This window comes from Camelus dromedarius, chromosome 3, assembly GCF_036321535.1.
Source record: "Camelus dromedarius isolate mCamDro1 chromosome 3, mCamDro1.pat, whole genome shotgun sequence".
NCBI lineage: Eukaryota > Metazoa > Chordata > Mammalia > Artiodactyla > Camelidae > Camelus > Camelus dromedarius.
This window is the reverse complement of record NC_087438.1, coordinates 58981594-59004208: the sequence shown is the minus strand read 5'-3', so window position 1 is coordinate 59004208 and position 22615 is coordinate 58981594. Positions and strand designations below refer to the sequence as shown.

General features: G+C 32.5%; 1 protein-coding gene across 5 annotated transcripts in view; it reads left to right on the top strand.

The window, feature by feature from the left end:
- TMEM161B (transmembrane protein 161B) overlaps positions 1 to 15787 on the top strand; it is a 66478-nt gene extending 50691 nt beyond the window's left edge. For 4 of the 5 annotated variants that reach the window (XM_010992494.3, XM_010992493.3, XM_064482213.1 and 1 more), the window contains 7 exons: positions 4099 to 4250; positions 4686 to 4746; positions 5248 to 5388; positions 8086 to 8199; positions 11885 to 12059; positions 13119 to 13215; positions 14493 to 15787. In XM_010992494.3, the coding sequence (XP_010990796.1) occupies positions 4099 to 4250; positions 4686 to 4746; positions 5248 to 5388; positions 8086 to 8199; positions 11885 to 12059; positions 13119 to 13215; positions 14493 to 14770 (1018 nt within the window). In that variant the 3' untranslated portion in view covers positions 14771 to 15787. The remainder of the gene's footprint in view (positions 1 to 4098; positions 4251 to 4685; positions 4747 to 5247; positions 5389 to 8085; positions 8200 to 11884; positions 12060 to 13118; positions 13216 to 14492) is intronic. The other variant, XM_064482220.1, reaches the window with a different exon arrangement.
- The last annotated feature ends 6828 nt before the right edge of the window (positions 15788 to 22615 follow it).

Below are 22615 nucleotides of genomic sequence, written 5' to 3'. Positions count from 1 at the left end.
TTAAAATCAGATCTTTTTTCCTTTATTATTTGCTTTCATGTTTTTCACACTTAACCTGGCTTCAGCTCTTATTAAAGTGATTAATATCACTTATTAATCATAAATATAATGAAGTTATGCTTTTAAAATTACATAATTTAAAACATAATTATGTATTAGACTCTCATGCTTTATTTTCTCCTATAGAAATTAGGAAGTTTAAGCAAGGAAGTCTTAACTTTGTAGTTTATTAATAAAACTACTAAAAAATAAATCATAATGTAAATTTTAAACTACAATGTGTTTATTACTTTGATTAATTAGAAAACTATTCGAAGAGCTTAGATTGTGCAAGATGATGTAGAGTAGTGCTTTGTAACTTTTTTCCTGCCTGCACACACAGCAGTCTCCTCTCAGAAGCATTCTTCATTACAAACAATATATTTTCACCCAGGTTAATGGGATGAGTTTGCAGTGATGGTGGGGCAGGTCCTGCCTTTATCTCCTTTAGCTGGAGACTTGTGATCACTGTCAGGGTTCTGTCCTGGATACAGTCTTCCTAATTGTTTTCCCTGGAAAGTCTTTTTACTTTAATCAACTATAGACAGCCAGTGTCTTTGATGTGAAAACAAAAATGCAAAAACTCTAAAATGAATAATATTCTTATAGAAAAGAAGAAAAAAAGTAGGGTATATGCAGTGATTAAGTTGTAGAAAAGTCTTTAAAAATTCACATCACATCTTAAAATGACATGGCAACTAAAAATGTGCTTTGTTAAATCCCTCTTAATCATTTTAATTGAAATTGACATCCAGTCAGTTGACAACCCTCCTTTAGCTTAACATTACAAATTCATGCCAGCTTCTGCAGTGATGCAGTATACCCTTGTTGCTTACAAATGATTTAGTAGCTCTTAGCCCAAATAGGAAGTGGATTTACAACTATGTTTAGGGAAAACTTGTACAATAATCCTAGGTGATTTTAGAAAGAATTTTGAAGAAATAACACATGAAAGTATCACAGAATTCTACATTACAAAGTAAGAAATAGAATGTAAATATCACTCTTTAAATTCTTACTATGATTTGCAGAGATTGTTGATTTTGCAGATACATAAAACTTGAGGATTTATTTCTCTTGTTATAAAAATAATTGAGCTTCCCCTTTCCCCTAATGTTCAATATTATAGAATAACTGACATCTGTTATTAGGTGGATTAATAACTCATTTACTTCAGTAGACTTTCAGATTTCTGTGTGTTATTATATAACCAGAGTATTGCAGAGGTAAAGTGAACAAGAAACCTTGTGTCAGGATGCTGAATATTTGGTGGGGGAAATAATTGTAAACCAATGACATTTGCTTGTTCATTAGTTTTATTTCTTATATTAAAGAAGTAAGTTGTTCAAATATTTGGCCATTATATATATAACCTGAGTAATGATGAATATAAGAAGACATTTAGAATAAAAGTAACAATCCTGGTAAAATGTCTTTAGAAGTTGTATGATTAAGCTCTATAGTGTATGTATTTCTAGTTATATGTATCCTAAAGCCTGTATTCGTTATAGCAAATATGAAAATATTCAAGGTTTTCCTAATCAAAAAGTTCAGAGGTTCTCATCTAGCTTTTCATGATCTAGCTTTGTCTTGTCTTAGAAGCACATTAGGTACTTTATAGAATGTAGCATTATACGTAATATCATTATAATCTGTAAAGAAATATATTAAGATGTTGGAGTAAATTTCTAGTACAGCAGTCTTTAGATAGTACCTCCAGCTTACATGTAGAGTGTATTCTGAAATACTTGGAAATGCAATCATCTTTTTTTAAAGAAGCGATGCTATAAATGTCATTTCCTCCTCAGATGAGCCTATGAGAATTCATTTGATCTCTAATTAGTATACAGGACCATATTTTTTTTCAAAGAAAATAATGCTATTATTGCTAGTGAGTAATTAGGAAAATAATTTGAGCAAGTATTTACTTGAATCATGGTATTTGGGGGAAAACAGAGAGATTTGTATAAAAGGGAGATTAGCTAGAGTGGAATTAACTGAGGTGAGAACAATAAAAGTCAGGAAAGGGGGTGATACTCGGTGAAAAAATGAGCTACTTGACTAAAGGAGGTTAATAAAGATACTTCCCATCACAGTTATGACGGCCTGGTTGCCCCAAGAATAGGTAGTTAAAGATGAGCTACCCCTCTATTTTTTTTTTTTTTTGACATTTGGAAGGGGAACTATCTTCTAAATTAGCCTGTAGTAAACAAAACCTTAGCCTTTATAAAACTCAGAAAATCCTTTAAGTTTATAACCCTGAGTGGTAAATTAGTATTTTCATTATTACCACTGATAAAACAGAAGTTAGACTAAAACTTTTTCTATATTGATTGTTTTTTACTTTGAATATATAACCCCAGAGAAAGAGTTGTTTTTTATTTCATCCTTCAAAAAGCCTGTATACCATTAAAGCATAGAGTTAATACTGTCAACTTACCTAAACTACCATGTAAAACATTCTATGGCAAAATTCAGTCACTGATTGTTTGAGTACCTACTATGTGCCAGGCACTCCTTTTGGTGCTCTAAAACAGCAGTGAACAAGAGAAGATTCCTTGCTATGGAGTTTTACACTCTCATAGGGATTTAGTTCGAATTGCATTTGAAAGATGCAGAAAAGTCATGTCTTTAATACCTTCAAGTTGGCTTACTTGGGGTAGGTGCCTGTAGCTAGAGCAGCTGGGAATCCAAATTTATAGCCAGTATCCTAGGTAGGATCCTAATAGTGAATGGGTATTAACTTTATTAACATATTTTCAGTAGGCAACAAAAGGCAGCTTCCTTTTAAAGAGCAAGGACCAGGGTCCTTATCCTTGCCCATCTGTTCCTAAATAAAGATTCTTCTCGTGGTGAAAATGTTTGAATGAACTATTTACTTCTGTCAAGGCAGTTCTATTTTTCAGAGATTTCATGTGTTATTGCTAAAGTACATGTAACTTAGGTGGTGTATACAGTTTTATAGAAGCAGTATAATTTGTTGTTAGGTGAATATCTGCTGGATCCAGACTGCTTACGTTTAAATCCCAACTGATCTAGCTGTGTGATCTTGGGCAAATTATTTAACCTATCTGTGCCACAGTTTTTTAAAATCTGGAAAAGTAGTGATAATAATTGGCTAATGTGAGGATGAGATAAGTTAATTGGTAATGCTTAGCACTTTGCAAGTGCTGAAAGACAGCTGTTACTATTTTCCGTACTTGACATAGTTTATGTAAAATTTGCTTTTCTAGATTTTTTTGGCTAAGTATCTTATTTTGTTTGGTGGGTTTATGCTTTCAAGGAGAGCAATTTGGTATAATGAAAGTCTAGGTTCTAGCTTTGGATAATCCACTTATTTGATCTTGATTTGATTAATTAGGGAGGTTTCAGGTAAAATGATCTCTTTAAATTTTCATACAAAATTTAAATATTTTAAAGTAGGTGAGCATGTTGAACCTTTGTGTTTTTTGTTTGTTTGTTTGTTTTCTAGCACTCAGCTGAAACGTTTGAAGTGTTTTGTGTTACAATATTGTAAAAAGGTGATCCCAGGTACTTGGGTTTTGTACCCAGAGCTTACCAGTGGCTATTAGTAGTTCTCAAATTTTAAATTAGTGAATGGTTTACAGATGATTTCTGTGATGTGGGTGTAATTCTAAACATAAACTACTTGACCAACATGCCCAATAAAAGGTAATACTAAAATAACCTTTACCTTGGCTTTTCATGTCACTGAGAACAAATTTCATAAAATTATTGTAATAACCTCCTAGTAAGTTTGAGTTACGTAAACTAGAAATACTAATTACAACTTAATATGTGTATTGCACTTTTTATTAATTTAAAAATGCTATGCACTACACTTAGATTTGCTTTGTTTTTATGTCCTGTTTTCTGGAAAACTATTCAGATTTTCATTAGTTTTTCACTTCCTTCCAAAGGGCACTTGTAGATAAACATGTTATAAAATCAAAATGGATGTTGTAGTCAAATTTTATTGAAATTCGGATCTTGTAAAGATGGTTGTGTTTAACTTCCACAAAGTCATTTGTGGTTTTTCCTGAACTTTTCCTTCTGCAGCAAAGTTCTGTTTTCATTAACTACACACTATTTTAAAGTAGAAGATGGTGGTGAAAGATCAGTCTGTGTTACCTTTGGATTTTTTTTCTTTGTGAAAGCAATGGCAGTCTTGATTGTAACAGAAAATTATCTGGAATTTGGACTCGAAACAGGTAATAATTTCATATTTGATAAGTTTTTAAAATTAGATTTGAGGTGTATATTCTGTAATGTTCTAAGTAATTAACTTTTATTATTATCTTTTTTAAGCTTAATTTTTTGTTACCTTTTTCCAAAAATAGTTTCCTCCCTTTTTTCCTTACAGTTAAATAAATTTCTCTAATGCTGAAGTTTACTCACATAGGTAAAGATGCAAATTTTAATGCAAATTTTATGCACACTCATGGAATATACAGATATCAAAGGGATGTTTTCAAAGACTGTTTCTCCTAATAACTAAATTTTATTGCATTATGGCATACTAATTAGCACATGAAAGAGCTAAGCTAGTCACTTCAAAATTTAAGATGCTCTGTTTTCTAACATTTTATTTCCAAAGATTCTGTATTTTGTCCCTGTGATAAGAGTAAATTTTTTTTCCCCTACAGGGTTTACAAATTTTTCAGACAGTGCGATGCAGTTTCTTGAAAAGCAAGGTTTAGAATCTCAGTAAGTTTTTTTTTTAAATTAAGCATTCAAATTTAAATCTTTCCATTTTTAGTAGAATAGCATTTACTATAAATAGTTCTTTGTTTTTAATCAGTGAAAAGAGTTTTTTTAAAATAGGACTATCACTTTTAGCAATGTCCTTACTCATGATTTTTATATTTGTATACAGTTAGTATCTTACATAGAATTCTTACTTGAATCTGCTTATTTGACTTAATTCCTCTTTCACCAGAGATTAAACTAAATTTTAATGATTCATATTATTTTCTGTGTTGAAAATATAGATTGGGTTGTTACAGACCTGGCTTAAGAGATGCCTGATTTACTTTATACTTCACCAGAATCCATTATAGATGATTGAATAAGAGCAGTCTTTTTGTAAAAGTTTACTTTGTATTATTGTTATTATTGTGGCTTATAAAGTATTTGACTAAAAGAAAGGAAATTTCTAGAAAGTTAACTTCAAAAATTTATCAGCTTTTTAAAAAATTTTGTTTTTAGGGGTCCTGTTTCAAAGCTTACTTTCAAATTTTTCCTGGCTATTTTCTGTTCACTCATTGGGGCTTTTTTGACATTTCCTGGATTACGTCTGGCTCAAATGCATCTGGATGCCCTGAATTTGGCAACAGAAAAAATTACACAGTAAGCGGAAAATGTACATAAGCACATGCAGATAAATATATGTTTTCCATCTTAATGAAGGTATATTATTGTAATGAAATCATAAATTATTGTATTGAAAATTAATGAATAACCATTTGATGTTACACTACTTCCTCTTTCTACTTTAAGCAAGTTTCTTTTATTTACTTCTAAATTTTAAGTCTGATGTAAAAAAATTACTAAATTTCTGAATTACTTAATTTCTGTTAAAATGAAAATATCAATATTTATGTTAGGTCTTTTGAACTGAGATCAGTGTTTTTGATAATGTAACCTACTGCTAATATAAGCATCTGTGGAAATTTCTTTAAATCAGAATATTTTAGTTTAAAATATTCATTTAAATCTTATATAAATCATTTTATTTAAAAACTTTTGTGTTTATTTTAAATTTTTTTCTGAAAGTAAATCTGTATACATAAGAAATGTTTGTATTATTGATCTGTTTGTAAGATTCTTGTTAAAATAATACATTATTTTATTTTGGGATTGTTCATACTATACAGTGTTAGATGTCGTAGCTTAGTTGTAACCACCAAAATCTATTTTAGTTCTCAAATGGAGAAATCATATTTGAATCTCTGCATAGAGTTGTTCAGAGCCCATTTTTGTAGTTGTCACAGATTTTTTGTTGTTGTTGATGTAGTCACCTGGGCAGAGCGACAGATTTTTGTCTTCTTCAGTTCATATCCAGATCCAAATTTCCATCTCCTCTTTTTGTTTTGCAGTAGAAGCCCAAGTCGAGAATATTTCATTTTGATACGTGTATTTATAGTCATTAAGTTTCTCTGAGTAATCATAGTTCCTAAAATCCCTTTTCTTTAAAACCCTATATTTAATGACGATGATTCTCTAGTTTTTTCATGTTCTTATCTCTCTTACCAATGTCGTTTTCCTTTATTTTAATTTTGAAAGTCTTTTTGTTTTTTTCCTTACCTCTGTTTTTTCTACATACGCTTTGTGTGTGTGTTTACTTATTCTCACCTCCCAGTACACACTCCTTCATCCCTCTTTTTTCTGCTCCTTTTACTCAGCATGCTTTTGGCTTCATCCCGCCTTTCTCCCACCATCCGTCTCTCTAATGGCCTCTTTTAAAACAAAACCTGGTTCTCCCCCTCCTCTCTACACACACACTTCAGTCCACTAACCCCAGTGTTATGATTTAAATAAGCTGAAGGGGTGGGTGGAGGGGAGCCCTTCACCAGCTACTGAAACCGCTGTGGGTTGCTCCTTGATACTAGTGTTCCCTAGCAACACTGCATACCTAATACTGCTGCTTTCTTCCCCCGCACCCGATGGTTTACCCAGGCTGTGGGATGAAAGAATCACTTTATAAAAAACATTTAGAGCATTTGATGTGGTGGTTTGGGATTGGGAGTGAGGGCACATTTTAGTTTCCTCTTCTGTTAAAAAATGGCTTCTTTTTAAGATTTTTCCCTTTGGGGATTTGGAGTTTTGTTTTCAGTGTACTGCAACACCACCCCCCTCCCATTGTGTTGTAGCACTGTGCCCTTGATACAGGGTGTGGGCATGCCAGTTCTGTTGTGAGAGTAGTAAGACTGGCACAAAGAGCAACATTCTCCTCACCCCCATTACCAGGCAGTAGTGATTGTTCCACTGCCAGAGCTTAGAACCAGAGTTCTACCTTCCCTGTAAAGTGTTCATGGTTTCCTGACCCGGCCCTGTTTCTCAAGCCAATCACTATCCAATTTGCACTGTAGTGATAGTTTAAAGTGTGTGTAGGGGGTGGGGGGCGGTAATTTAAACCCTCCACTTTAGCTTACCAGCGTAGTTAATAACAAAAGCAGTACATAGTAATAAAATAGTTTGAAGAATTTGTCTTTCTGAAATAACAACTCTTTACCAGTCATCTGCCTCTGTAGGGTACAAACTTGGGACAATTAGCAGTGAAGTTACAACTCACACCTGAAACCTTTTGCTGTATTAGATATACTGCCTTGTAGGAGTAATGTAAATTTCCTTGGCTTGTATAGGATAGGGAAATTAATTTCAGATATGTTCATAATACTCCAAGAAGAAATAAGAATATGTGGGTCATGTATGATTTTAACAGCATAATTAAAACTTTATACATGATTATTACATGTTGAAAGTTTCCTCAGTTATAAGTTGTTGCAGTAAGTTACATCTGCCTGTATCTTCTAATTATGGACCTTGCTAATCACTCTTTTACTTGTAAATAATGAGAAGGTACGTTGTTTCATCTGGACTGAAAATTATCAAAAGATGACTCCTATACTGTAAATCCATTGGATTCATTGACTGTGTAGAGTTAGAGAATCATTTAAGTACCAGTCTGTTAAATCCAGGGATATGGTAGGGGGTTGTTAAAGAACACTGGAATAGAAGTGAACAGATTGAGATTTTAGTGCTGGATCTCCCTCTAGCCTGTGATATTGCCATGAGTAAGTGATTTAACTTTCCTTGATCTGAATATTCTCATCTGAGAAATTAAGGTAATGAGGTATTTTTGTAAGGGCTCAAATCACTGTTAAGTGATTATGATATATATATAAAAAAAAATGGTGACAATAGTACCTTAACATAGAATACTGAAAGTAAGTTCCTACCTTCATTTTTTAAGTCCTAAGTTTCTGTAGTTTATTAGTGTATTTTGTTTCTGGATTTTTATTTTTATTTCTTACATACTTTCAGAACATTACTGCATATCAACTTCTTGGCACCTTTATTTATGGTTCTGCTCTGGGTAAAACCAATCACCAAAGACTACATTATGAACCCACCATTGGGTAAAGAAAGTGTCCCTTTGTAAGTATGGGTATTTGGGGGCTCATTTTTATTTCATTATATAATTAAAACTTTTAAAAAAATTTTACTTACTATTTTTAATTTTTTTAATGATAATATTAGGACACTATCTTTTTAAAACATTAATAAAAATGATGGAAAATGTATTATAAAGTTGAAACTATACATCATCATTTAATCTTATTGTGATCTTCATTAATGAATGTGAATGATTATTACTTTGCACTAATATTATCTTGTATGCTTGTAAGTTTTTCTGCTTTTTCACTTAATGTCCAGTTGTTATCTGATATTTTTCTTTTTTCATTGTGCCAGTTTTTGAGACACTGTGCATTTCTGTTATTTTTTTTTCCTTAATTCTGAAAATTGTGGAAGAAAAAAATGAGCAGTATAAATGGAAATTCATATGCCCTTAAGGCTTGTTAACATCTTCCATATTTACTTCACCCTTTTTTTGGTTTTGTCTTTGATAAAGTAGTTTTTCAAGTAAGTTAAAGGCATAGCATTTTTACCCTAAGAACTTTAGTATGCATCTCTAAAAAATAGAAACAATTTATTAAAAAGTAGTAATAACTGTACTTGATATATTAACTTGTTAGTCTTATGGAACTATATTAGAGTAATAGAAGGATTTAGACAGAGTTGGTTCAAACCCTAGTTCTGATCCTCACTGAAACTGTCACTTCAGGGAGATTATTTAACATCACTGAATCTCTTTTTCCCCATCTGGAAAATGAAGATAATAGTATCTACTGCACAAAGTTATTATTGGAATTAAATGAAAGAACACATGTAATGCAGACAGCTGGAAGTCAGTGCTTAATAAATGTTCCTTTCACTGCTTTGCCTCATCAAAATTAAAATAGAAAACCTTGACTAGTCATTGATTTCACAATATGCTTTTGGTACTATGCATTTCTTTTAGATCTTTGTGTAAATTTGTCTTGAAGTAAGTATATATTCGGTGATGACCATAGCTTTTTTTTTTTTAAGACTTAATCTTATTGAACTAGGGAAGTATACATTGGAGTTGTAACATTTTTTTCCCCATGCAAGTAAGCCCTAATGGTAATTTTAATTTGACAGATTGACTGAGTATTTAAAAATAATCCTAAAGATCCTGGGGTTCTAGACTAAATCTCAGAGAAACTTTCTGCCTCATATCTTTAATGCTGAAAGCATTCCTAGTCCTTCCTTGAAGTTTGATCAGAGAAGTTGGATTTTATACTCCTGTAATTATGTTTTTTGATTTTATATTTGCCTTAGTTTAATGGAGAAAACAAGGAAACGAGCATTTATGATGCATCTGTCATACACAGTTACTATGCTAGGTATTAATACTTTACATAGTTCATCTCATTCATTCTTAAAGTAATTATTTATGATTGCTGTCTTTATCCCATTTTATAAATGAAAGAATAGATTCAGAAGATGAATAATCTGGCTAAGGTTATTCAGCCAGATCTGGTATATGTAAAGCATTTAATAGTTATACCAACATTTGCTTCCCACTTACAGCCTACTAAACTATGTGCAGGTTAGTAGTGAATACCATGCTTAAAGGAAGTGGGAATAAGGAATTTTCCCCTTGGTTTATTAAACTATAGGAAAAATTTGTACATGAAGACATAGGATCCTCTTCCTATTGTTTTGTTTCCCTTTCCCCATTCCCTTTCCTGACCTTCATAAACAGTTCAAACAAAATTAGTCCTTTCTCTGCTCCATTTTATTCTTTTTCTTTTGTCAGATCATTAAGTGACTAGACAGGTGATTTTTAATTTTTGTTTGAAATCCAAAGTTCATGTGGTAGATTGAGAAAGAATGGCTGCCCCATCAATCAAAGAGAATGAGATGAAGAAGGCAGCAAGTGACAGGTTCTGTCACATGAATTAAATGGTTTATCAAAAGGTCTTCATTTGTATTGAGAAGCAAAAGTGGTTATAATGCAGTTTCAACCTGGAAATGTATTTAAACTCATCCATCCATGTGTTCTGCTTGGGCATCAAAAAACTAAAATGTGGGCAGATACCATGTGCTTGTAACTTTGTAAGAAGAAAACCAAAAGAGAACATACACAGTGAAACCTCAGATGTCTTCAGGAATTTGGAAAAATTTCTTCTACCTCTTCTTTACCTATATATTTTATCCCATCTCAGACTCTTTCCTGCCATACCCTATCATATCAACTCACTAAACCCTTACGAAGTTAATTAAATAATTTGAATTCAAAGGCACTATTTAATTAGGACTATTATCTAAGTCCTGAACTCCTCATAAACTGAGCAAATTTTTTTTGATTCACTGCCTTATTCCATTGCTTTCATTTCTATTACCCATCCTCCTCAAAGTACGTGTAATTGCCATCTTCAGGACACTACCAGTCAAGCCTCCTTGTTGCAGTACTCAAGAGAGCACAGTATTGTCTATCAGCCCCGAGAAGGGTGCAAGGCTTTGGATGATCTTGCATCTTGTGTACTGTCAGTCTCGCATGACTGATGCCTTAATGTCATTGTTCATTATTGTGTAAATATGTTGATAAAAAGTTACTCTTTTATGCTTCCTAACCAACAGTGTTTTTCTATTGGAATGTTATGTCCACGTTCACTCATGACCTTGTAAAAAGGAAACCAAAAGAGAATGTAATAAAGCCTTTGTTTCATCCTATTTCTGACCTCTATTTCATAAATATTTCAAACAGAATTGTACATTTTAACATCTTCTCTGCCTTTTCTGTTTCCTGTACTGTTCTTCAACTTTATTTCCCCAGGCAACTTCTCCTATGTTGTAGTTGTAGATCCTTTCCTAGGTGCTTACGCTGGACAGAAGGAAGGGATTATAATGGAACCTATTTTGAGGAGATTGTAGGTTTTTTGTTTTTTAATCTCTTCCTGCACTTGTTCTTCTGTATAGCCATCCATTCTACCCTCATGGTCTTAAGAATTTTAGGGAGACCCTTGTAAGTTCCAGATCCTGTCTGGCAGATCACTCTGCAAATTTCAACAGTCACATATTAAGTGCCTGATACGTGCTAGAGATTGAGTTGGGCATGGTCTAGACAGTATTTTCGAATACAATGTTATTATCCTTTATCAAAGCAGAAACTATGGTCTTTCAAAAACATTAAACCCCAAAAGGACATAAGAAATTACCTCTTCTTTCTAAAGTCCTTTAAGGAACATCTGATTTTGTCATAATATTTCAGAATTCTTGATTTTCCCCTCATCCCAGTCAGAAACTCAGCAGAGTGAAAGATTCTACTCAGATATTTATATGATCAGACAAAGCTGTAGCCAGAAATAGATGGGGTTTTGACTTTATAGTTCCACAATCTCCTGTGATTTCCTTCATTCTTTCTCCTAGTCTCCAGTTTAAGAGCATCTTTTCATTTTACAGCCATTTTTACCCCCGCTATGGAGGAGAGTAGATAGAGAAAAGAATCCCAAGAATTGCTCTGTTTTTTCCTTCTAGTGCTACTTTATTTTCGTGATGCATTTATCTATCTGGTTCTTTTATGCAAGTGTTAGTATCATATAGGTATGTCTGCAATAGGGTGAGATACTTTTGTTTTATATCTCCAACTGTAGCTAAGTGTAGATTTCCTCATATGATGAACGTTAACACATACAACTAGCTTGCTAGCATATTTTGGTCTTTGAGAGCACCATATCAACTTTTTGATCTGTAGAATGACAGAAGCTACATTCGATACTCTGCGACTTTGGTTAATAATCCTGCTGTGTGCTTTGCGGTTGGCCATGATGCGTAGTCATCTGCAAGCTTACTTAAACTTAGCCCAGAAATGTGTGGATCAGATGAAGAAAGAAGCAGGGCGAATAAGTACAGTTGAGCTACAGAAAATGGTAAGTTTTATACTGTAGTCAAAATGAAAAAATAGCAAATACTAAATTGTAAGAATAAAAGCACTTGGTTTCCTTCAGTAGTAATTTCATCCCATAGTATTCTTTTTACAAATAAATGGGATAATCTTAAAATGGTTGATACCAGAGACCTTGATCTTATTTTGGTGCTAAGTGAAGAAAGGGTCTCAGTTCCCCTTCTTGCCTTAAGTATTTTAGTATGATTCAGTTTGGGTAGCAAAGCTCGGATATATCTCCTGTTGCTAAGTGGGGCCCCCACCAATTGATTTGAAAGACATCATAATTAATTGTATAGCCTTTATGACCTAAAAAGTAGGAAATACTAATTTTAGTGACTAAATTTATTTCTTTTAACATTATTCCAAGTACTGGAACATGAAATATAAATATTTAACTTAATGGGGGTTCCAGAGAAGGAAAGTGCTAGGAATCCATCCACCATTATAATGGACTAGACCTATAACTTGATCATATCTTTTTTTTAAGAAATGTGTTCAGTCCTCTGTTTTTTACTCTTGAAATTTCATAGTTGGAAGCGTCTATCAAGATTCAAACAACTTTTTATGTTTTACCTTTTATGTATTGTAATACTCTGTAATTCTACCTCAGTTGAATGTAAATGGAGATATAGTGTTTTTGTTTATGAGGGGTTTATGCTCTCATGACTCTGCCCATTACTGTTACTTAGTTTGATGTTTTAGGTGTCTGTCTTTAGAGATTTTAGCATTTTGTTTTATATTTGAAATGGTAAGTAAATATATACCATTTGAATTTTAGTGGTTATTTTTTCCAACTTGTATTTATCACTTAACTGTTTTTAAGTGATTTATTTTAATATTGTCATATTTAAAAAAAACTGAACCTTTCTGAAGTCAGTTTGGGGGCACTTATAATGAAATACAAGCTTAATTACTGTTTAGCTTCCTTCCCATGAAAGGATTACTTATTTCTTAAGCAATTCAGTTTCACAATTATTTGAAAGTTTAATGCATTCATAACATGTCAGCTGTATTAGAAACTTAAAAATGTTGTTGGTTGCAGGTCGCTCGAGTCTTTTATTACCTTTGTGTCATTGCACTGCAGTATGTGGCTCCTCTAGTAATGCTGCTTCACACAACTCTGCTTTTGAAAACACTAGGTAGGCGTACGCTGGCAACTGGGAAACACGTTTTACTTTCTGCCTATATTAATGCTTTTTGTGGCGCAGGTACAAGGTCAGTAGTAGAGCATGTGCTCAGCATGCACAAAGTCCTGGGTTCAATGCGCAGTAGCTCCATTAAAAAAATAATAATGCTTTTTGTTACCTACAAAGAAATATACCTTTTAAAATTGTTTCTCTCTTTAAAAATTTTAAAAGGAAACATGAGAAACTTTGAATGGTAGAAGTTGAGTCATCATCTTGATTTTGAAAATTCAGACCTGTACAGTTCTATAACTTTATGCTTCATTTAGAAGAACTGTTTGCTAAAGGTTAATTCTGAATAACTTGAGTGAGCACTATTGATCTTAGTTAATTTGTGATATGAGAATGATTTAAGATTTTGTTAGTGTGTGACATTTAAATTATTACAAGATACTTATAAACATGTGAATTACAGAATACTTGGTGACTTCTACCTTAGATAACTTATGCTGATAAAGATTTCTCAGAGGAAGAACAAAGTTCTCCCATAAGTCTGTTCACTAAGCTCTCAAGCCCCTCTGATGGTGTTACTCAAGAACTATCCATTGCTGTATTGATCATTTCCCTTTGCTTAGATCAATCTGTCAGTGTGGGTTTTAGAAATCCAAAGAAACTAAAAACATAATTTGGGTGGGCTTGGAAGAAACCATAGAGCTCGTGATAGATGTAAATGTCCTTCAGGAATCTATGGAACATAAAGGAGTAGCTTAATTGTAAATTATGTGACTCATATCCTATCCAACATAGGAAAGTATATGATGAAAGAAAAACATTTCTGGAAGCTATTAATAGTCTCTCACATTGAAATCATAGTTTCTGAGAAAGAAATTTATTCTGATATTCTAGAGGTAGAAAAGATTCTAGGAAGTTATTGAATCTGTCTCTGTCATTCCAGTAGAGGTAGTTGATTAATGGATTATACAAGGAAAAAAAATTTTTTTTTATATTTTTACCAGATTTCAGCCCAGTTAATTAAAAGTAAATTAGATTTGTAGTTTTTATGTGTACTTTTACTGATAAAGTTAAATAGTAGTTCAGTCAAGTTAAGTGAATTTTTCCTAGGTAGATAGAAAGATTATTATTTTATATTATTTTTAATGTAAAATAATTTGTTGTGCCACTAAACTTCTTACTCTTAATTTCAAATATAAGTTAAAGGATTTTTTTTTTTTTAATAAGAAGCTTTGGAATTAGTTACTCATGAAGTTTTATTTGTGTCTTAAATTTTCTAGGTAATCATTCCTGGGGGATTTATCCAGAATCTGTCTCCACCTTGCCAGTGCATAATAGTCTACCCTCCAATTCTCTTTACTCTGAATTACCATCTGGTGATGAGAAGGTGAAGGTAACTGTTACACAAATAACAGTGGCACTGAACAGCTTGAAAAACATTTTCACTCCTCTGCTTTTTCGAGGACTTCTATCCTTTCTGACCTGGTGGATTGCTGCTTGTCTCTTTTCTACAAGTCTTTTTGGGCTTTTCTATCACCAGTATCTGACTGTGGCATGAACCTCAATTAACAAAAAAGGATATCCAAGTCACACTTTGAATTCAAATATCTGTGCCCTCGAAGGGCTGACAACCAGAAGAAAACAAATACAAAGGAGAAAAAAAAAGCATATCAGAGTATCTTGTTTTAAATACTTCCTCTGTATTCTCAGGGTGAATTAATGATATTAATATTTAAAATTACAGAGTAGATTGTTAACTGCTTTACTGTGGCATTGGAATTTTAATTCCTTGTGTTAGCAGAGGTAAGAGGGCGATCTACAAGTGTAATACTTCTGACTACCTTGGTTTACAGACACCTCCAGCAGTCTTTGAAGCTTCTCATGTGACTCCAGTTATTGATTGATTGCTCTTTATGATATTAAGGTACTGTTAATATTTGTAGTGGCTGCCTGTAGAACAATCTTCAAACTGAGCCATGCTTCAGGGGAGGGAAAGGAGCTAAAGTACTTCTGTTGGTGATATGCCAGTCACTCTTTAAACAACAACAGTAAAATCCAACAGAAAGGAAGAAATAGCTACTGTATATTACAGTAAAAAAAAAACTGCGTAATTATTTTAAATTTAATGGAGATGTACTTGCTTAATATCTACAAGTACTGCTGCTTGAGAGTAGCAAGAATATTGTTTTTAAATATATTCTGTCCATCTCGAGGGATCTTTTAAAATGATTGGCTATATGAAGATGTGCAATCTTGCCATTAGGTTTGGATCTCTCATATTTTATTTTATTCTATGATCCTAAATATAGTTTTCTTTTTAATAGTCTAAAGATATTTATCAATATTGATCAGACTTTTAAAAAATTACTTTGTAATCCTGCTGACTACCTGTATGTATTGTATATATATATTATATATTAAATATATAATATATTGAGATTATTAAAGATGAAAATATTGGATTCTTATAATATTTTAAGTTGCTGACTGTATGTTAAAATGTGATTGAATGAGATGTATTTGTATTGAGAAATTTTCTTTCTAGAATGAGATTAAAATACATTTTGAAAGTTCATCAGAGCAGGCAATTTATTTGTGTTACCTATGTGTAAGAGTACTTCGGATTTTATAAATATTTAGGTGAAAAGAAAAATTCTTTTTCTGTCATTTAGAAAATTCAGGACCTTTTCAACTGTTAGACAGATCTAACAGTATCATTTAAACCCATGTTAAATAGGACTTGTTTTAAGTTTGTAGTGTTTAGAATTAGAAATACTAAATTTTATTTTATAGGATAGAAATTGAGATAATTTGAATGAAAAATTCAAATAAATGTAAAAGAGTAAAAAAATTTTTGATGCTTTTTACATTGGGAATGAATATAAGAGATAAATAGGGTTTTTTTATTCCCCCCTCAAATGAATAGAATTCAGGTAAATATTCTTTAATATAAGTGTTTTGAGAGGCTATATATTACATTTCAATGCTGTTATCACTAATGAAAGCAATTTCGAAATTCTTTTGGAATTGCTTTCAAGGCTTGTGGTTCACATTCATTTGAATAATCTCAATATAGCAAATTCCAGTCTTCTAGTACAGATTAAATATTTTGGAAATAGTTGATATTTTAAATAAGACTGAGTAATAAGGTAAGTAATTAAGTTGGATAAAACTCTTTGGTTGAAATGAATTATGAATATAGCATAGTGATAGTTCATGTGTATTTCCAAAAGAAGCATTCCAAATATAAGATGTATCAGCATCACTAAAGTAAGTGTCTTATAACAAGATTACGGCAAAGTGTGATATTTATTTTGTGTGTGACAAAAATTCCCTCATGATGGACCTGAAAAATAATCTCACCTGGTATTTGTAACCATTCTTATTAAAAAGCTAAATTGTGAAAATTTTAATTCAAATTATTATTTTGAGCTTCAAAAATTTTTCAGTGGAGTAACATTGGGGGAAGGGAATAGAATTCATTATTGGATGGAATAACATGTATTTCTAAAATTCTCCCTAAATATACTATGAACTTGCACAAACTGCTTGTTAATTTAAGTAATGGGTTTGGTTTAGGTTTTTTTGCCCTTTCAAAGCAAATTTTAAGAGAATGATGGTTACTGCTACTAACTGGTTTATTTAAGCACGTGATTTTTGTACTAAGAATTAGTTCTTTAAGTGCAAAAAGGCTTGTACTTTATGTAATAAACCAAGTAATATTTTTTAAAAATTGAGATATAATTGGCATATAAAGTTGGATTCGTTTTAGGTGTACAACATAATGATTTTTAATACATGTATATATTGCAAAATGATTGCAAATAGTATTTTTGAATATGCTAAATTAGGCCAGTGAAATTCTTTTATTTTTTACAATGGACTCTAGTCAGTAAAAATACTTCAAAGATCAGTTATTTTTATTTTATATTTTTGCCAAATTAACTAAGAACCCTTATAATCATGCTTCCTATGATTTGTAGAATGTTACTTGACAATTTGTTGATTCCTGCCCCCACCCCCCGACCGTTGTAAAAATTAGAGCTCAATTCTCCCTCCAACCTCCGTTGATTGGTTTGAAATGAAAAGCGTATAATTTTATCTTAACATTGTATGCATTTTGATTATCTTTGGTATTTTCCTTAGAATTTCAGTAGCAATGCACTAATGACCAACACATCTAAGCAGTATAGGCTCATTGTCTTATTGTTTCTGATATAAATATCATTGGCAAAATAGAGACATTTCTTCTTGAGTTATGATTCAGAAGAGATATTCATCCATTAATGGAATTGACAGGTCCAGGAAGCAATAAGTAGAATTCATTATGTAATCTATAATTGGAACTTCACTGGGTAGATTTTATTCTTTCAAGTGGAAGATTAAATTCTCAGTATTGCAAAGCATAGGGTCTCAGCATTCTCTGAATTCATACACACTTTCTGAGCCATCTCATAATTGAAAATGGTCTATCATGGTATATGGCTCTATTTAGCAAAATAAAACTAAGTGATATTTGAACGTGGACCATCCTGTGTCTTCACAGAGCTTTAGGTGGATTAAAGAATCAGATTTAAACACACTTTCGATTCTCGAGCTTGAACCAGGTGTCTCAAATCGTCATACAATCTCATGTTTTAAATCCCATTCGTCCAAGTACGTGTATAGCTGAGCTGGTTATATGCCATGAAAACTCTAACAGGGACATTAAGAATGATTTTAAAAAAGCTAAGTCAACCTTTCCCTTCTTTAAAATGGTAAACATTTAACTTATTTTTGTTCCCGACAGAAAGGAAAAACCAGATGTAGCCTGTTCATATGCTCGTCTTTTGTTACCATCAGACTCCTTTTTAGCTACAAACTATTACATTGGATGGGCCTACCTTTAATGATTTGTACGATGCATATTTTTCTATCCCATTGTTAAGTTTTTTGTTTGTTTTACTTTTTTTCTTGTCACTCCTTATATGTAGTTATTCTCCTTTCTTCTGTTTGGCGAAAGACTACTCATTTTATTAAATGAAGTAGCAAGAATGTTTTGTGGCAAGAATGTTAATCCAAGAATCAAGAAACATTTCTTCTCATCCCATTTCTGTCTGCAACTAGCCATTTTTTGCACTTATTAGGCATTTAACCTATACTAATTAAGTAAAACTGAATTGTCACTATTGGCCACAATTTTATAATATGTAAAATACTTTGCATTAAATTTATGGCTATATATTTCTAAATTTAATATTGATTCCTCTTTGTATTAGCATGAGAAAAGTGAATAGCTATTTTTGGCTTCAGGAGTGTTAGAGGACATGTTAGAGGACTTTTTTTTGTTAGTTGAAAATGATTTTACAGAGAATATTTTCTCCAAGAATATTTTGGTTTGTACTCATTTAATTATTTGTTGAATAAATATGTATTTAGCGCCTATATACTATTTCAGAAGCTGCCCTATATACAGCAGTGGACAAAACGTTAAAATCCCCGCCCTCCAGGAGCTTAGAGTCTAGTGGGGAGGTGCAGACACTAAACAAGGATGAGTATGAATCCATGTGTAGGATATGTTGGACAGTGATGAATCTAATGAGCAGGGGTGACAGAATCAGGGAAGGGGGAATATGATATTGAAGGGTAGGGATAAAGTTATCATTTTAAATGGAGCATCAAGGGAAATCCTCACTGAGAAGATGATTTCTGAGTAATGATTGAAGGAAATGAGTACCATTGTAGTGCATTTTCATACATCACTGTAGTTAATTGGTCAACAGAACATCTTGATTGCTTGGACTTTGCTAAGTGTGAGGTCAGTAAAGAAATTTTTTAAAAGATGGACAGTATTATATATTCCCCTTTTCAGTTGGTGCACATGAAGGATTAAGGCCATTCAACTAAATGCTGCTTGTTTACTAATGAACTAAAACATGCAACAAATATAATCTCCCAAGTCCATTTTTTATAATTTTTCTGTCAAGTGCTTTTTAACTTAATTTGGACATTTTTACATGTTATTCAGTAGAACTTTTTAAAGACTCAAAGGATTTCAAAACAGTTGAAGATGTGTCCATTTGGCAGACAGTATGATGTGTCTACATGGCAGATAAATTTTACTCATAGGTCTTTAATCTGTCATATAATGTATTACAGAGGTAGTTATGTAAAGGGTAATGTAAGGAAAGATAAATTTGGATTAATAACATCTTATCAAAATGTATAGCAATCTATACAAAAATTAGCTTTAACATTATTTAATTTAGAATGCATTTTCTCCCTATAATTCTACAGTGAAACAATTTATACTTATGAAAAGGAAATTCCAAAAGACCAAACAAATGAAACCATGTGAGTAGGATTACATTAAATAAGTAGCAATGAAAAGACATAGGAATTACTGTAATTGTGTTTTATTTACTCTACATAAATATACTTACTTGTCCTTTCATTTCTATTTTTAACAATTCCTTAGAGCATGAAATGTAATTTTTTTCTCACATATTTAGATTTCTGCCATTGTGGTAGATGGTCTGTGTACCTGTTCTGGATAAGTGGCTGATGTCTAAAGTTGATAGTCTGTCAATTTAATAGTCTGTTGAAACTGAGTATCAACATTAGAGAAATAATTGAATTATAGTAATAAATATAAGGATTTAACTCAAAATGTTTTAATCATTAAAACTTTTTTTAATTTAGTAAAATTTTAAAAGCAACATTGCAACAGTAGAGAAAGCAGAGTTATTTCAACTATTGGCATTAGACTAATTGTATATACATATTTTTAAAAAATGAGCCTCAATCCCTATCTCATACTACACACAAAAATTAATTCAAGAAGGATAGTATATGTTATTGTAAAAGGAAAAACCATAAAAATTTTAGAGGAAATCATAAGAGACTAGTTTAATAATTAAAGGAGTAGACAAAGGTTTCTTAGGATACAAAAAAAAAGCCATAGAATTTATTTTAATGATAAAATAGATTTCATAGAAATTTAAAGTTTCTACTCATCAAAAAACCTGTTAAGAAAATAGACATATCATAGCTTGATAAAATACTTGCAAAACATGAGACAAAGAGCTAATTTTCAAGATACATAAAAAATTTTCAAAAAAAATTAAAGAATAGGCAAGAAATTTAAATGGGTAATTCACAGTTAACCAAAAAGCATATGTAAAAGTGCTTAACTTCTAGCAATGTTATTATGATGATCCTTGTTATAGGTTCTTACATTTCTTGCACTGAGTTCATTGGGGTTCTTAGATCATTAGGTTTTTATCTCAGATTGAGTTAAAGACTGACTAAATTTTCCATCCTGAAGAAAGTAGTAGAAATGCAGTTGTAATGTATTATTGGATTTTACAGTAATTTTTTGATTGCTCCTTCTTCAGAAGAAAGTGTTGAAAGAAAAGAGTGTTAGATCTTTAAAAGTTAGGACGGTTGCATGAAATGTTAAGTAATAGCACTACTTAGGTCAAGCACGAAAGGCTTTTCAATTACATGATCAGACATATGGAGTATATTTAATAATACTTTGCCTTTTTAAGTGTTGATTCTACTTGGAAGTATTAAAGTTCTTAGCGGAAATAGTGGATTGCAGTTTTAGCATTTTAAGTGGAAGAGTACTGACTAGTCTTGTCACTTTATTGGAGAATTTGGAAGTACCATGTTTGTAATTGTTCAGCTGGCTTATAAAATGAGAAAAATTTTTGTCTGTTATTTAAAAAACTGATTATGTCCCACAACTCATTGACACTCTTGATTTTCTCCCAGTCCTCCCTGCCACCGTCCTGCCCGCCCCCGCCATTTCATTTTGAATAGTTTTTATTGCTGTTATCTTGAAGTTCACTACTTTTTTTTTTCGATATCTAATCTGGTGTTTAACTCATCCAGTGTATTTTTTATGTCATATATATATATTTAATCTCCAGAGGTTCAATTTAGGTCTTTTTTTTTTTTCTCCATGTCTCTGACATACTCATACTCTCTTAAACATATAGAATATAGTTATAATAGCTGATTCAGTGTCCTTGCCTACTCATGTTATCTTCATGTCACTTTGGAACTTGTGTCTACTGATTGATTTTTCTTCTCATTGTGGTTTACATTCCTGAAAATCTTCTGACTGGATGCCAGGCACTGCATTTTGCGTTGTTGGGTAGTGGATATTTTTGTTTTTCTTTATTTCTGAGCTTTGTTCTGGAATGCAGCTAAGTTACTAGTAAACCTCAGAGACAATTTTCTTTTAAGGCTTGCTTTTAAGGTGAGAGCAGCCTTTCACTGAGTGTTAATTTTTACCCATTACTGAGGAAATACCCCCTTCTGAGTATACCATCAATGCTCCATGCTTTGCAAAGTTTTCTCATTTTGGCTGATGGGAACATGAACTATTCCACCCCTCTTTGAGTCTTGAGGATTTTCTGCCTGTTCCTTTCTGGTGGTTCTTTCCCCAGTTTTGGATCATTTCCTCAAATGCGTCCATTGATCGGAACTCAGCTGAAGATGTAAAGGAACTCTTTGCAGCTCTCGTTTCTGGGAACTCTTCTCTGGTTTCTAGTTGCCTCACTGGATTCTCACAAGTCACAGAGACCGCTGGGCTGAGTTTAGGTTTTTCCCCTCCCCAGCTCTGTGGCTTGAATGCTTCAGTCAGTAATCTGGAGCAGAGTTCACCTCATAATTTTTCTTCTCTCAGGGATCACCTGTCCCATGCTGCCTGTTCAGTATCTGAAAACTATTGTTTCACGTATCTTGTTCAGTTTTTCAGTTCTGTAAAATGGAAGAGTACACATGCTCCCTGTTAATCTCACCTTGGCTGGAAGTGGAAGGCCCCTGTTTCTGAGTTTTAATTTTTTACTGGGGACTTTTTGTTTCCCCCAAGATTCTGTTCAGAGACAGCCTTCCATTCATGTAGTATTTTAAAAGATGTGTCTCTCAACATCATTTGTCATTAGGGAAATGCTTGTTAAAACCAGAGTGAGATACCATGATGTACCCACTGAAATGGCTGAAATTAAAAACTCTGGCACCACAAAATGGAGACAAGACTATGAAGCAACTGGAGCTTTCATGCTTTGTGACTCAGCTGCACTGGAAATGACACAACCCCTTTACTAAAGATTGTGTTTTTTTTTTTTTTTATAAAACTAAAGGCATAGCTACCCAACAAATCAGCAAATTTACACTTAAGTGTTTACCCAAGAGAAATAAAAACACATTCACAAAAAAGCTTGTTAAGAATATTCATAGCAGCTTTGTTCAGCCCAGGGATCCATCAGTAGTAGAACAGATGAACACATTGGTATATGTGTGCAATGGCATACCGCTCAGCTGAGTAATGAGTAGTAATACCTGCCTAGTGACTTCCTTACCAAGAGTGCAGTATGGAAGAGGGGAAAAGAGCTAACTTAACAGTGGACAG